This window comes from Pipistrellus kuhlii, unplaced genomic scaffold (assembly GCF_014108245.1).
Source record: "Pipistrellus kuhlii isolate mPipKuh1 unplaced genomic scaffold, mPipKuh1.p scaffold_m20_p_2, whole genome shotgun sequence".
Classification (NCBI taxonomy): domain Eukaryota; kingdom Metazoa; phylum Chordata; class Mammalia; order Chiroptera; family Vespertilionidae; genus Pipistrellus; species Pipistrellus kuhlii.
The window spans coordinates 175,762,632-175,776,256 of record NW_023425515.1 but is presented as its reverse complement, the minus strand read 5'-3'; the positions used below and the strand labels follow the sequence as shown (position 1 = coordinate 175,776,256).

Below are 13,625 nucleotides of genomic sequence, written 5' to 3'. Positions count from 1 at the left end.
CTCTGATTGAGTTCGATACCCCTACTCTACGTCCTCAGTAACACTAATTTTATTTATTTACTTTTTAAAAAAAATATATTTTATTGATTTTTTTACAGAGAGGAAGAGAGAGGGACAGAGAGTAAGAAACATCGATGAGAGAGAGTCAATAATCAGCTGCCTCTTGCACACCCTCTACTAGGGATGTGCCCGCAACCAAGGCACATGCCCTTGACCGGAATCGAACCCGGGATCTTTCAGTCCGCAGGCCGACGCTCTATCCAATGAGCCAAACCGGTTTTGGCTATTTATTTACTTTTTGATAGTGCCTATTTTAATGGGTGTCAGGTGTTATCTCACGGTGATTTGACTTACATTTCCCTAATGATTAATGATGTTGAGCATCTTTTCATGTGCTTATCAGCCATTTGTATATTTTCTTTGAAGAAATGTCTCTTCAAGTCCTTTGCTTATTTATAAAATAGGGTGTGTTTTTTTTTTTTTTTGAGTTGTAGAAGTTCTTAAAGTCCTGGGTATTAATCCCTTGTCAGATATGATTTGCAAAATATCTCCTCCCTTTCCATAGGCTGTCTTTTCATTCTGTTGATTGTGTCCTTTGATAAACAGTTTTACACTTTAAGGATGTCCAATGTATGTTTTCTTTTTTTGCTTGTACTTTTGGTGTCATATCCAAGAAATCCAATGTCTTGAAGCTCCTCCCTCACCCCATGTTCTCTTGCAAGAGTTTTATGGCTTTAGATTCGATGTATAGGCATTGGATGTGTTTTGAGTTAATTCTTGTGTGTGGTGTATCCACTATTATGTTTGCTAGGCATTCCCAGCACATCACAGAGGCAACACAAGCAGTTTAAGAAAGAGTTCTACGTTTCCACAGCTGGCTTTCAGCCCCAAATATATCTTTCCTCTCCTTCCCCAGCACACACTCGTCCCTACGCATAAAAGAGACATGAACATGTAAGAAAACAAATGCAAAAATTTATATTTTATTTGAATTCAAAAAATTTAAAATTGCTTTCAAATTCAGGAAAGTACCATAATGCAGGACCCCAGGGGGAAGCCTCATATACAGAGACAGATAAATTAAATGTATATACTGCAGACAAGCCAAGGTGTGTAGATTACATATTTACAGCACTTGATGTTTTCTGAAAACCATATTTATACATTTTATTACATTTACAAAAAGGCTTCCACTACCGTTTACCTACAATAATGAAAAAAAATTTACACCTTTTTTTCTTTCTTTTTTGGTACTGTACAAACTTTGTATAATAAAAATATATCTCTGTACAAAAGATTTTTTTGTTTGTTTTTGTTTTACTTTCTTCCCCCCCACTCATGGGATGGTGATGGGTGTGTGATGTGGATGGTGGGCGAAGGGTCGAGTCTGCCCGTCCCTTCCAAGCCTCTGGAGGCAGAGAGAAAATGCCAGAGGTGGGAAGGGCAGTGCACAGCAGGGTGCTGGGTGCCTCACCAGCCTGGGCTCCGGGGGGGCACCTCCTGGGACTTCACAAGAGGACACAGGAGGGGGGCAGCGGCGGGCTGGAGGAGGAGCCCGCTGGCTGTCTGAGAGGAGTGTAAGAAGGGGAAGGGAGCAGCCAGAGAGCTTCCTGCGCTTGTTTCCAGGGAAAGAGCCAGCGTGGGGGTGTGTCCCCTCCCCCCAAGCCCAGGGATGCTGTGTGGGCAGCACTGGCCCCGCAGTGGCATCTGCTGGAAATTCACTTCCCACTTCGGCCAATCTTTTGTGCGTCAGATCTTTTCACTGTTTCAACCCAGAATTTGCTTCAGGACCAAACAAGTTTATATGTTTCTATTTGTTATTTCAAAATGTGAGACGGACTTCTGGGGCCAGCAGGTCACACATGCACACGCGTGTAAGCCCAAGGGGACCCAAGGACAGAGACAGTAGCTCTAAGTGTCACAGCTTGATTCCTAAACTCGTTAGATTCCCAACAATATTTATACAGAATTCACGAATGCCCAGAGCACAAAGAACTCAAAATACGTCAAACTCCCTTGCAAGGACTGCAAAGCGTCTTTCCTTCACTTCCTCCTTTGGCTCCAGGAGTGCCCAGGCCCTCTGTCGGCTGTGACGAGGGGCTGCAGGGCCTGGGACACCAGCTCCCGGAGGCAGGGGCGGGGTCTGGTCTTGCCGCCCAGGTGGGGAGAACAGAGCCCAGAGAGGACACGCAGGCCCCTGCCTGGCCCCTCGGCAGACATTCGCCTACTGCTCCCTTTCTGGTGTCCTTCCTAGGCCTGGGTTTCTGGCCGCTGTAGCGTGGGCTTTGGAGTTAGAACCATCCTGACTCCACACTTCACCGTGGCTTACATCTCTTCACTTTCTGGGCTTCTGTTTCCCCATCTGTAAATCGGGGTTACTAATTCTTATGCTTTTAGATTGTGGTAGGCCTAGAACTGAGACCCTTGAGGCGCCGGCACAGATACTGACTACACTGCAGGCTTGCTCTCCAGTTCCTTCCAGCACCTCCCGAAGCCTGCAGCCGTAGCACCCGCCTGGGCCACAGACTTGTTTCTCTTCTTTGTCCACTGACAGCCAGACTTGACCTTGGGCTCGGGCCAGACTCCTCGCCCTTCTTTCCAGCGCTGCCTGGAACACAGAAGGACGGTTTAACTCACTGGGATCAGAACGCAGTAAAATGAGGTTGGAAAAATACGCTGATTTCCAAGCCGTTTCCTCAGGTGTTTTTCTGCCCGTGGGGTAATCCTTGGTGTCACCCTGCAGCTGGGCCGTCCCTTTGTAGAGGGCTGGTCTCCGCTCTGGGCAGAGACCACCGCGGAGGCACCGCTGACACCGTCCCTGGGTTCTGACAGACCGGTCCGAACCGGACAGCGCGTGTTGGTTCCAATGATGGTTCGTCTTCCTCCTCTTCACCTCTTCTCTGGGCGTGTGGGGAGCATGGGGCATCGTTCACATCCGCTTCCGATTTCTAAGCTCCTGTGGTCTCCTCCGGAGACGCAGGTGAAGGAGGGGTGCCTGCTCCGCTGGGGGAAGTCCCCGGGCTTCCTTGCTCTCTCGGGCCCTCTTCCTCTCCTGCCCCCAGCAGGGCCTGGCGGGAGTCCTCTCCGGGGCGGCGGGAGCAGAGGCGGCGGCGGGGCCAGGGCCCAAGTCCAGCAGGCGCAGACACGGGCGGAGGGACAGACGAAGATGGGCACTGGGCACTGGGCTCAGGGAGCTACTTCTGTGCCCTGGAGAACTGGAACAAACAGATCACACCAGGGTTTGTCAGACAAGAGAGGCAGTGAGCGGGGAGGGGCGGGAGCAAAGCAGAGGAGGACAAAGGGGACAGAATGCAAGACCATTAGTTGCCTTGACCCTTATCTTTGATTTTCAGTCTTCCTAAATGGAGGGTGGGGTGCAGGGACCCCTACCTCCCCACAGAGAACATCTGTTCCGGATGGCGTCGTTTTCCCAGGCTGGGCCCACTTCCGATACACATGGGGGACCCAGGGCCTTGGGACCACCATGCTTTCAGGGGCCGGGGAAACGTTTTATTTTACTTTCAGAACCGGAAGGAAAAATGAATAAATAGTGATGGATGTGTAGTAATGACTCCTGGTTGGACGGTACTCATCTTTGTAAGAGCTATAAAGTATCATTTTTACATATGTATATTTGAATGGAGGGTCCATGAAAGTCCTAACACAGCCCTGCCCCTTGCCCCTTCTCATCGACCTCATGGGCCTCCGTGGCTTCCCTGTGTGGGGTTTTTAACTTCAGTTGTTCGTGTCAGGCAGCACTGGAACTTGTGACCTCATCATTCACTTAAATGTGTATGTGTGCAAAGTGGTTTTATGGCCCCAGTCCCCCGGGCTGGGCACGCCCGATGTGGGCGGGGCTTGTGCTGGACAGCTGTGGGCGGGGCTTGCTGGACAGCTGTGGGCGGGGCAAATGCTCCCAGGGCCTGGCTTCTGTGAGGGCAGCGCAGAAGGCTGCCCAGTCTGGGAGCCGCCACCCCAGATGACCCAGATGGCACGCAGGCACCTGAGACCCAGCGGAACCCCAGATGTGGAGCGGGGGTGGGGTGTGTGCAGGTCATGGGCCATTCTTGTTTTTCTCCTGAAAATGCTGCAGTAACGCTGCAGCTCCGAGTTCAGAGTCATTACCAATCTCCTTGTAAGGCCTGATTTATGTTGTCAGAGATGTCACTTCTTATTTTTTTTTTTGCTTTCTGTTTGCAAGAGTTCTGAGTAGGAAAATGTCAAGACGGAGCGTCAAGATGAAACCTGAGAACAATTCTGGCATGTTAAAACGACCCCCCTGGGATCATTTCTCCTCCCCGTTAAATACTTGTTTAGGGTGGTTGGTAATGGATGCGCGCACAGGTCCGGTCCCCCCAACCCCTCACCGGCTGCTGGCGGCGGGGCTCTCGGGGGCGGTGGGGCGGCGGCAGGCCGGGGGCTATACCGCTGTGCACACGGTGCTGACTGTGAACTCCGCCTCGGTGGCCATGATGTCTGTGGGCTGGATGTTGCGGTCGTACATGGGGTTCTCAAACGTGGCCCGGACATTTGTGTTCTCGTGGCCAGCATAGCCATTGAACGGAACCTTGGGTCTTCTCCTGGGAAAAAGGGGGAAAGGACAGACTCAGGGTCTAAATTCGGAAGGAAGGGGAGGGAGGCAGAGGGAGGGCAGGGAGGTCAGAAGATCACAGCTCAGGAAAGCTCTGGGTGGCCTGGGGTTTGGCGAGTGTCTTGTCCCCCCCTGTCCCCTTCCTTCCTGTACCTGTGCTTGTAGAGATAGAGCACAAAGCCCGCGATGATGAGGGCGATGAAAGGCACCAGGATCGCAGCGGCCACCGAGCTGCTGTTGGAAGCAAAGTGGCGGCCAATGGATTCCGGGTCTGACTCCAGCAGCCTGAGGTCTGCAAGTCCCAAAGCGTAAACCGTAGGTCAGAGAAACAGCCTGAGAGAGCGGCCCCTAGCGGTCACTACTGGGAAGTGCGGCTGCGGTTGGCATGGCCCCTCCAGGAGCTCAGCTGGGAGAGGCCTGGCTGCTCTGGGTGTGCCTCCCACACCCCCAGCCTCGGGGAGAAGGGGCCCACATGGTATGCAGAGGGCAGCGTTCGTTCGGTCCTAGGGAAGCTAGTCTTCGGGAGAATCTGAAACTGTGTCGCAGAGTAAAAGCTTAGAAGGGTGCAGCCCTTTAGAAGTTTTGAAACTTTTTTGGGCCATAGAAGCTTTGGGCCATGGAACTTCACAAGGAAGTGGAAATATGAAACGGATGCATGAGGACCTGCTCTGCGGGCACTGAAGTTTCTGTCTCTGAAGGGTCTCCCCTCTCTGCCTGCCCCGCCCCCCACAAGACTGGGGGGCTCAGAAGAGCACAGTGGGACACCATTGCCCCTGCTAAACACCCCACCTAACCGAGGGGCTGAAGCTCCGAGAGGGCGAGCCCTTCTCAGGAGACAGGGAGTCAGCTGTGGAGCCAGAATCAGAGCTGGGTTTCCTGAGTCTCTCCGTGTCTGAGGCTGGGGGTCAGGCATTGGAAGGGCTGCTGCAGGGAAGAGAGAGTGCAGCTCATGGGGTAAGAGTTAGGAACAGTTCTCAGGGTGGGCAGAACAGGGAAGCCGGTTTCTACTGGAGACAGCGAGAAGCTTTCTGAGGGTCAGTGCTGTGAGGACACGCCACAGACTGACTGCCTTGGCAGGCAGGGGGCTCTGGAGACAGCCCTGGGCCTGCCTCCTGTCTCCCCGGGCTTGACTCCCAAGAAACCAGGACCTCACCCCCATTGGAGCCTGAGGCTCACACCCAGAGGCTCTGGGTCAAAGCCAGTCTCTGGAGGAAGCATGAGGGCACTGATGGCATGGAGCATGCAGGGTAACGATGCCAGGGGAGCAAGGAAGGGGAGCCTCGCTGACACTCCGTTTTCTCCTCGGTGGGACGAGGACTGCAATGCCAACCTCTGGGGCGCGTGGGGAGGAAAGGACAGCACGGAGGAAGGCGCCCCGCAGGACCACGCGTCTCAACGCTTAGGGATGTCTGGTTGATGCCCGGGGGCCGGCCAGACAGTGCTGCAGGGGCCTGTATTTGAGACCCAATGCCCTTAAATTGGGGACCTTCAGCTCAAAAGCTGAGCGTGACACTGGCGAAGGGGAGTGGGGGCACGATGTATTGTGCTTATTTCTGGAGAGGGGTCCCCAGCTTTCCTCGGAACCTCAGAGGCGTCACGGATCCAGAGAGGGCTGGAAACCCCTGCCTTAGGTCCTCTGTCCTCCACGCCAATATCACATTTCTCCTCCACACCCGTGAGCTCACGCTCCCAGGGACAAACGCTAGTTACCGAGCCTCTGAAAGCCGAACTGCCCAAAGCCGTGGCCCTTGACGGAGCCCTGGTAGATGAAGGTGCCTCCTGAGGACTCTGAGGAGACCTGTGCGGAGGGAGCAGAGAGAGTGAGCTGGGGAGATGGAAGCCAGGCGGGGGCCACACCCACAGGCATGGTGCCCAAGGCACCGGTTCCACCCTCCCGTGCTTGCCAGGCACAGGCAGTGACCCTGCCCAGCACAGCCAGGAGCAGGCCTGTGTACTGGGAGAGGGGCGGGGGCACCCAATTGCTTGTAGGAGGCAGGGAGGCCATTCTCTCTCCCACTGGACGAGTCATTTAATCTGTGCCATCGGTTTCTCATTTGTGAAACAGGAATAATAACGGTACCTATGTCTCAGGGTGGCTGTGAAGATTAAATGAGTTAATATAGATGAAGCACTTGCAATACTTAACAGGCCCAAGATAAGGGTTAGCTGTTCTCGCTGTGATGAAAAACCTGCTTAGAGCACCCCAGGACAAACCGAAGCACGATTAAGATGGACCCAGCAGACTTAACGCACGTTGGAGAGTTCGTTCCCATTCCATTAGCTGTAATTTTTTGGGGGGGGGGGCAATTGGGGACATGACTCCTCCTTGTTCCCTCTGCCACTTGCCTCTATGAGGCTCGTGTCAAACACACTTGTCGGAGGGCAGCGCTGGTGCTACTGGTGTGCCTTCCACCTCCTGCTCCTCCCCAGGCCCTGTCTGCCGAGCTCTAGGCTGACCTCCTCTCCTGTCCCCTTGAACACACCCTGGGTGACCCAGACACAGGCCAATGGCTGGCTGCCATCCTAGGCAGTTGCTGCAGCTGTCCCTGGCCCCCCGAGCCCCATTCCTGTCTAGTCCTCTCACCTCTGGAATCCCCCACCCCCAGCAAGGAAGCTTCTGGACTACTACCATTGCAGCCATCAGGGCTGGGACACCCAAGGGGATACTCTCCAGAATAGCAAGGAGCTAACTTTCCATGCCACCCCTGGAAAAGCCACTTGCTTCTCCTCATGTGTTTTTAAAGCGAAGTCACTAAAGCCACAGTCCTCCACAGCTAGTCCTGTCCAGGAGGAGGAACCCTGACTCCTCAGCCCTTGGCTGGCTACTCTGGCCACCACCCCACCATTCCTCTCCCTCCTTCCCACTCTCCTTCCAGCTTCAACAATCCAAGACAGGGAAGCCGAGGATGTGGTGGGCGACACTATGCTCAACCGCACCACCAGTGACATTGGAAGGCATGGGCAGGGGAGCATCCCCGGGGACCTGGCTTCCATCTCAAGAATGCCCTAGAAGGCAGAAGTCTTCCCCACGAGGGAATGCGAGGGAGTTGTATCCCTTCCCCCAGGTCTTAGTCTCCCCCGCTGTGCTGAGCCACCCATTATCCGCATCCTGAAACGTGGGTAGATGTTCCAGGTTCTCGTCTGGGACTCACCACCTTCTCCAGCTCCCACCACCACACCCTGACCTTCAACTTGCTTGAATTCACTGTATCCCGCTGACATCCAAATTCCTTGCTTTTGGATCTAGCACCAGAATCTACTCCGTCTCGCTGACCCTCTGGACTCCCGGCCTCCTGGCCCTTTTTATCTTTGCTTTTCCCCATTTCACTAGCCAATGAGGTCTCCCTTGCTCCCTGTCCTGGCCCTACGGAAAAGCTTCTCCCAGGTTTCCATGTGGATGCAAGAGTTTCCACCCTCTCCTCACCTCCTCTTCCCTGGCAGTGCCTGGGGATGGACTGGCCAAGGGCCCCGGGAGTCTAAGGACTGAGGGAGATCTGCTCAACTTACATGCCCATCTAGAGCCCAGTGATCATCTTTGAACTTGTTCACAAAGATCTCCGCAGGCCCTGTGATCTGGTAAACCTGCAGTCGGAGATGGAAGTCTTCTTTCTTGTAAATGCCTGGGAAAAGCAAGTTCAGAGGGTGCACTTGAAAGATCCGGAGAAATGCCAAAACCCAAGTTTGTGCGTTTGCAAGTGTGAGCGTCCGAGTGGGATCTCATGTGCAAATGTTGATCTAAACTCTCCGTGGATTATTAACTGTAAGTAGGAAAGTATGGTGCTGCTGGGGAGTTTATGTAGGAGGTGAGAATGTGCATGGGTGTTATCAAACAATGGATTACTGGCCTGTGGCTGGGACCCTGCTTATACATGCATGTGTGAGAATAGAGTGAACATGGTTTTGTATATGTGAATGTATCAGTTAATGCGCTCGTGTGCCTACAATTCAGTGCATGTAGGAATGCATGAGTGATGTATCCGGGAGTATATGAAAGTGTTTAGGACTCTCTTAGAGCTAAAGAGTGAATGTGACTGTTCGCTTATGTTTGTGTTTGTGTGTGTGTGTGTGTGTGTGTGTGTGTGTGTGTGTGCATGAATAGATGTGAGAGTACATGGGATTATGTATTAATGTGTGCATTCCTTTACTCATGCATTTATTTATCTATCCATCTATTCAACAGTTTTTTCTACACATTTAGCTGTTCTATTTATAGAAGGGCTGAAAATTGGGGAAATTTTAGGAAATGCAGAGATACATGAAGAAATAAACATCACTCTTAATCTCATTATTAAGAAACAGCCACTGTCAACATTTTGGTTTAATTACTTCCAATTTTCTTTTTTATAAATATGATTATTTTCTTTAAAAAACTGGAGTCTCATTTTAAAAGCATTATCCTGGATGTATTTCTTCCAAAATTGACTAATCTTTTATCCAGTAGATAGGCTATAATTAGCATATCCCCCACCCTTTTAAAAATATTTCCATTTGTGTACTACGAATAACCCTGTAATATAAACATCCTTTATGGAGTGTTTGACTCCATCCATGTTTATTTCTTATGATAAAGATTCTTAATTAATGGGTCCCTTCCTTTTCAAGGCTCTTGATATAAATGCCGCTGTTTCCTAGATCTGCACTATTTCCCAGTTGGACCAGCTCTGTGTCGGTGCCTTTACTGGACCCTGACCAGCACCAAAGTTTATCACTTGAAACAACCTCAGTGGGAAGAGTAGAATGTGATATTTTGTGTTTGCTCTGATTTTTTTTGATTAGTGATGAAAAATACTTTTCTCTTGTTTACTGACTGCCTATACCGTGGCTCCTGGGTTTTTCAGTCCCCGCTTCTGGCAAAGTTTTAGGGATAAGAGTCTCTTTTCTCTTTATTTCTCAGGGACCTTCGCATGTTCAGGTTATTGATATTTGTCACCTTTAGTCCCTGGGGTTTTTGTCATGTAGACAAAGATGAACAGACACTTCCTCTTCCCCCTGCCCACCAGACAGGTCTGAGCCTCCCAGGACAGTACAATGTAATGACAGCAGATTCATCCCTGCAAAGGGCATGTGCCCGCCTGCCCTTAGCAACCAGGGCTTGTGCAGAGGGCTGGGGGCCGAGGGGAGGGATTGCTTCTCACCAGACAAGTGCAACTCCACGCCGCTGTGGTCAATCATGGTGGCATTGACCTTGCTGCTGACAACCTGGAAGCCAGTCACCCTGAGCATGGCCGGCTGCTTCTTCCCCTGGTACTCATAGGCCCCCTTCCAGAGGGAATTCTTGGCAAAAACATCCCCAGGAACTAGAGGAATGGAGAAACAGACATGAGAGGGGCTTTGATGTGTGCTGAGGCCACCTGATGACTGGTCCTAGTTCAGTTATGAGACTGTTTTCCCAATCTCTAACCCCAGGGAGGGTGGTGGAGTGCTCTGACCTTCGATCCTCTTGGCTCTCAGGGTGAATGAATGGAGGGCAAGGGAGAGAAGGTGGATAAGGAAAAAGGAGAAAACAAGAAAGGGAGTGAGGAAACTAGAACAAAGAGAGAGAAGGAGAAAGGAGAAAAGAGAAGAGAAGGGAGGAGGCTGAGAAGATGGAGAAAGGAAAAAGAGAAGAGAGAGAAAACCATTATGTCAGTATCGTGTGGCAGACAGGATTTGGGCTAATGGAGGCAGACAGGTCTGGATTCTCATCTTGGCTGTAAATGACCTGTTGTTTGGTCAAGTGCAAGGGCCTCAACTCCCTCATGTGCAGTTCTGGAAACGGGGGCCACCCCACCTGTCTCACCAGAGTTATTGGAGGGTCAAGTGATCTAATGTTGCAAATTGCACATCACAGGACGTCAGGCGCATAAAAGCACCCAATGAACCATAGCTATTAAACTGTTATTTATCCTATAATAATCCTCTAAGGCACTTGCTATAATCCCTATTTTACCAAAAGATACACTGAAGCTCAAGAAGTGAAGCCCATTCACAGATGGTCAGTGCCCAAAATGGAATTTGGATTGAGCCTTGTTTCCTGTAAAATGCACATACTAATATCACTGCAAAGAGTTCCGAAAAGCATGTGGTGGTATATAATAACAGCACTGGTCAGGCAGCAGGCCTGTAGCTCCGTGTCCAGTTCTGGTCATCACACTTGGAGAGAACTGACACGTGTGTTAAAAAATGTAGTCCCTCCCAGGAAGCTCCCGGGCAGGACCTGGGTCTGAGTCTACTGGCTGGTGCTGTGCTGGGAGGGGGTGTGGTTATCAACAGCTCCAGAGCTCGAAGCTCTGGACAAGTTTTTGGAAAACCTTGGATCCTTCTTCTGGAAGAGGCTTTGCTCCCTTTAGGCTCACATCCTCCTGAAGGCTGCCTGGTTGGGAGGCGGGAGGGGAAATCAGGTTGGCTCCACAGATAGTTCCCACTGGGTCCCCAGAGACTCATGTGTGCGTTTCTGGGTAACGGGGTGAAGGAACCGACGGGTGTCTTGAGATCTGGCCCGTACACACCTGAGGCCTGGGTGAGCGGCGGCTCCCGGGCAGTGTTGATGGGTCTCCCGCTGGGCCGGACCTCTGCTGGGGAAAGAGAACGGAGGAGACAGGATCAACCTCTGGTCTACATTCTGTTGGAAAATAGTGGCCGCCTTGCGGGCATCAGGTCACTGGCTTCTTTGAGATCTTGCTTTGGACTTATCCTCCTAGACTAGAAGCGAGGCTGCTTTGAGGGTGATGCCTCTCAGATGATGAAATGTAAAGAGTTACACATTTTCCATCACATCAATTGCAGTCACATTAAACAAGGAATTAGGATATAATTATATGTAATTCCTTATTACTGTATTAAATAACAGGACCTACCAGCGAGTCTAGTAATTATCATCATCTTGGAGTAGTCTGGAACATAAACAGTATTTCATGATGCGAGTAACAACTGTAATCTATGAAAACCCGCAATTCCTACTGGTGACAATGCCATTAGTATTGCTAACATGACTATGAACTTTGCCTACTATTCTAAATGAAGGGAAATGCTACACTCTGGTGAGAGGTAAAGATGTCTATCTCCCACCCTACTGCACAGGCCCTCCAAGCGACCCACTGAGGACCTGGGGCCGAGAAACCCTGAGCTGGACTCTGCTTTCCTCCCAGATGCCCAGCATGAAGGAGGTCCTTCCACTGACTAAAAGTAAACTTCCTAGCCCCGATGGGGTTTTGGTGGAGCGTCTTCCTCCTTTGGAGCGGTGATATGAAGACCCAGAAGCCCTCCCAGCACAGGCAAGGCATGAGCTGAGAGCCTGAGACACAGCGAGGTCCAGATTCCAGCAGTGCTACTTAATGAGTGTGTGACTGACTAGTCATTTCACCCCTCAGAGTCTTCATCTCCTCCTGCTAACACACACCTCACAGCTGTATGCTGGACAAATGAGGTTGTGAACATGAAGTCATGGTGAGTAAATGTTAATGTCTTTCCTTATTTTTCAGAGAAAACTCTGCCTTGTCACTAAGTAAGGACAGACTTTCCCTACTGTCTCCTTAGGGAGGCCTCAGGGTTTTATAGCACACCCTTTCCAATTCTGGAGGCCAGCTTCTGTTTAGGTACACAGAAAGCTGCAGAGCAATTTCCCACAGTGACTCAATATTCACAGGGATAGAACAATTCTAAAATTTGTGTGGAACCACAAAAGACCCCAAATAGCCAAAGCAATCTGGGGAAAAAACAAAGCTGAAGGAACCATAATTTCTGGTTCCAAACTATATCACAAAGCTATAATAATCAAAACAGTATGGTATTGGCATAAAAACAGACAAATAGACCACTAGAACAGAATCCAAAGCCCAGAAATAAACCCAGGTAATTATTTTTCAATCAAAGGGCCAAAAATATGCAATGGAAAAAAGCACTGTCCCTAGTTAATCGTGTTGGGAAACACAATCAAAGAGTAAAACTGCACCCCTACCTCACACCACACACAAACAGCAAATAAAAACGAGTTAGGCTTGAAGGTGAAACCTGCAACCATAAAACTCCGAGAAGCAAACAGGGGTAAGCTTCTTGACATTGGTCTTGGTACTGGTTTTTTGGATTTGACACCAAAAGCAAAGGTAACAAAAGTAAAATAAACAAGTGGAACTACATAAACTAAGAAGTCTCCACACAGTCAAGGAAACCATTAACAAAATGAAAAGACAACCTATGGAATGGGAAATCATATATCCAACAAGGGGTGAACATACAAATGATACAAGCAATTCATACAACTCAATATAAAAACCTTTACAAAAAGCCAATTAAAAAATGAACAAAGGATCCAAATAGACACTTTTAGAAAGAAGACACACAAATGGCCAACAGGTACATGAAAAGGTCCTCAACATCACTCATTATTGAGGTAACGTAGGTCAAAACCACAGTGACCTATAACCTCACATCTGTTAGGATGTTTATTATCCAAAAGATGAGCTAACAAATGCTGGTGAGGATATGAAGAAAAGGGGGCCCTTGTGCACTGTTGGTGGGAATGTAGACTGATAGAGCCACTATGGAAAACAGAATGGAGGTTCCTCAAGAAATTAAAACTAGAACTAACTTGTGATCCAGCAATCCCATCTCTGGATTTATATTTGAAGGAAATGAAATCCTTGAAGGGATAGCTGTACTCCCGTTCACTGCAGCGTCATTCACAATAGCCCAGGTATGGAAACAACCTAAGTGTCTGCCCATGGACGGGTGGAGAGAGAAAATGTGGTGTATGTATTTGGACAATGGAATATTATTCAGCCTTAAAAAAGAAGGAAATCCTGACATTTGCAACAGCATGGGAGAATCTGGAAGACTCTATGCTAAGTGAAATAAGAGAGAGAAAGACAAACAAATACTATATGGTACAACTTACATGTGGAATCTAAAAAAAGTCAAACTCATAGAAACAAAGGGTGGTTGCTAGGGATTGGGGGGCAGGGTGATATAGGGAGAGGTTAGCAAAAAGGTTTGAACTTTCAATTATAAGATGAATAAGGCGTGAGGATGTAATGTATAACATGTAATGATGGTTGAT

The 13,625-nt window shown here is 49.8% G+C and overlaps 1 protein-coding gene across 3 annotated transcripts in view; it reads right to left on the bottom strand.

The window, feature by feature from the left end:
• Window positions 1-967: 967 nt before the first annotated feature.
• The window catches only part of CSMD2 (CUB and Sushi multiple domains 2), a 540,305-nt gene continuing 527,647 nt past the window's right edge, over window positions 968-13,625 (bottom strand). For 2 of the 3 annotated variants that reach the window (XM_036446754.2, XM_045584884.1), the window contains 7 exons: window positions 11,080-11,145; window positions 9,727-9,888; window positions 8,099-8,211; window positions 6,302-6,389; window positions 4,745-4,883; window positions 4,368-4,580; window positions 968-3,215 (listed from right to left, as the gene is read on the bottom strand). In XM_036446754.2, the coding sequence (XP_036302647.1) occupies window positions 4,421-4,580; window positions 4,745-4,883; window positions 6,302-6,389; window positions 8,099-8,211; window positions 9,727-9,888; window positions 11,080-11,145 (728 nt within the window). In that variant the 3' untranslated portion in view covers window positions 968-3,215; window positions 4,368-4,420. The remainder of the gene's footprint in view (window positions 3,216-4,367; window positions 4,581-4,744; window positions 4,884-6,301; window positions 6,390-8,098; window positions 8,212-9,726; window positions 9,889-11,079; window positions 11,146-13,625) is intronic. The other variant, XM_045584885.1, reaches the window with a different exon arrangement.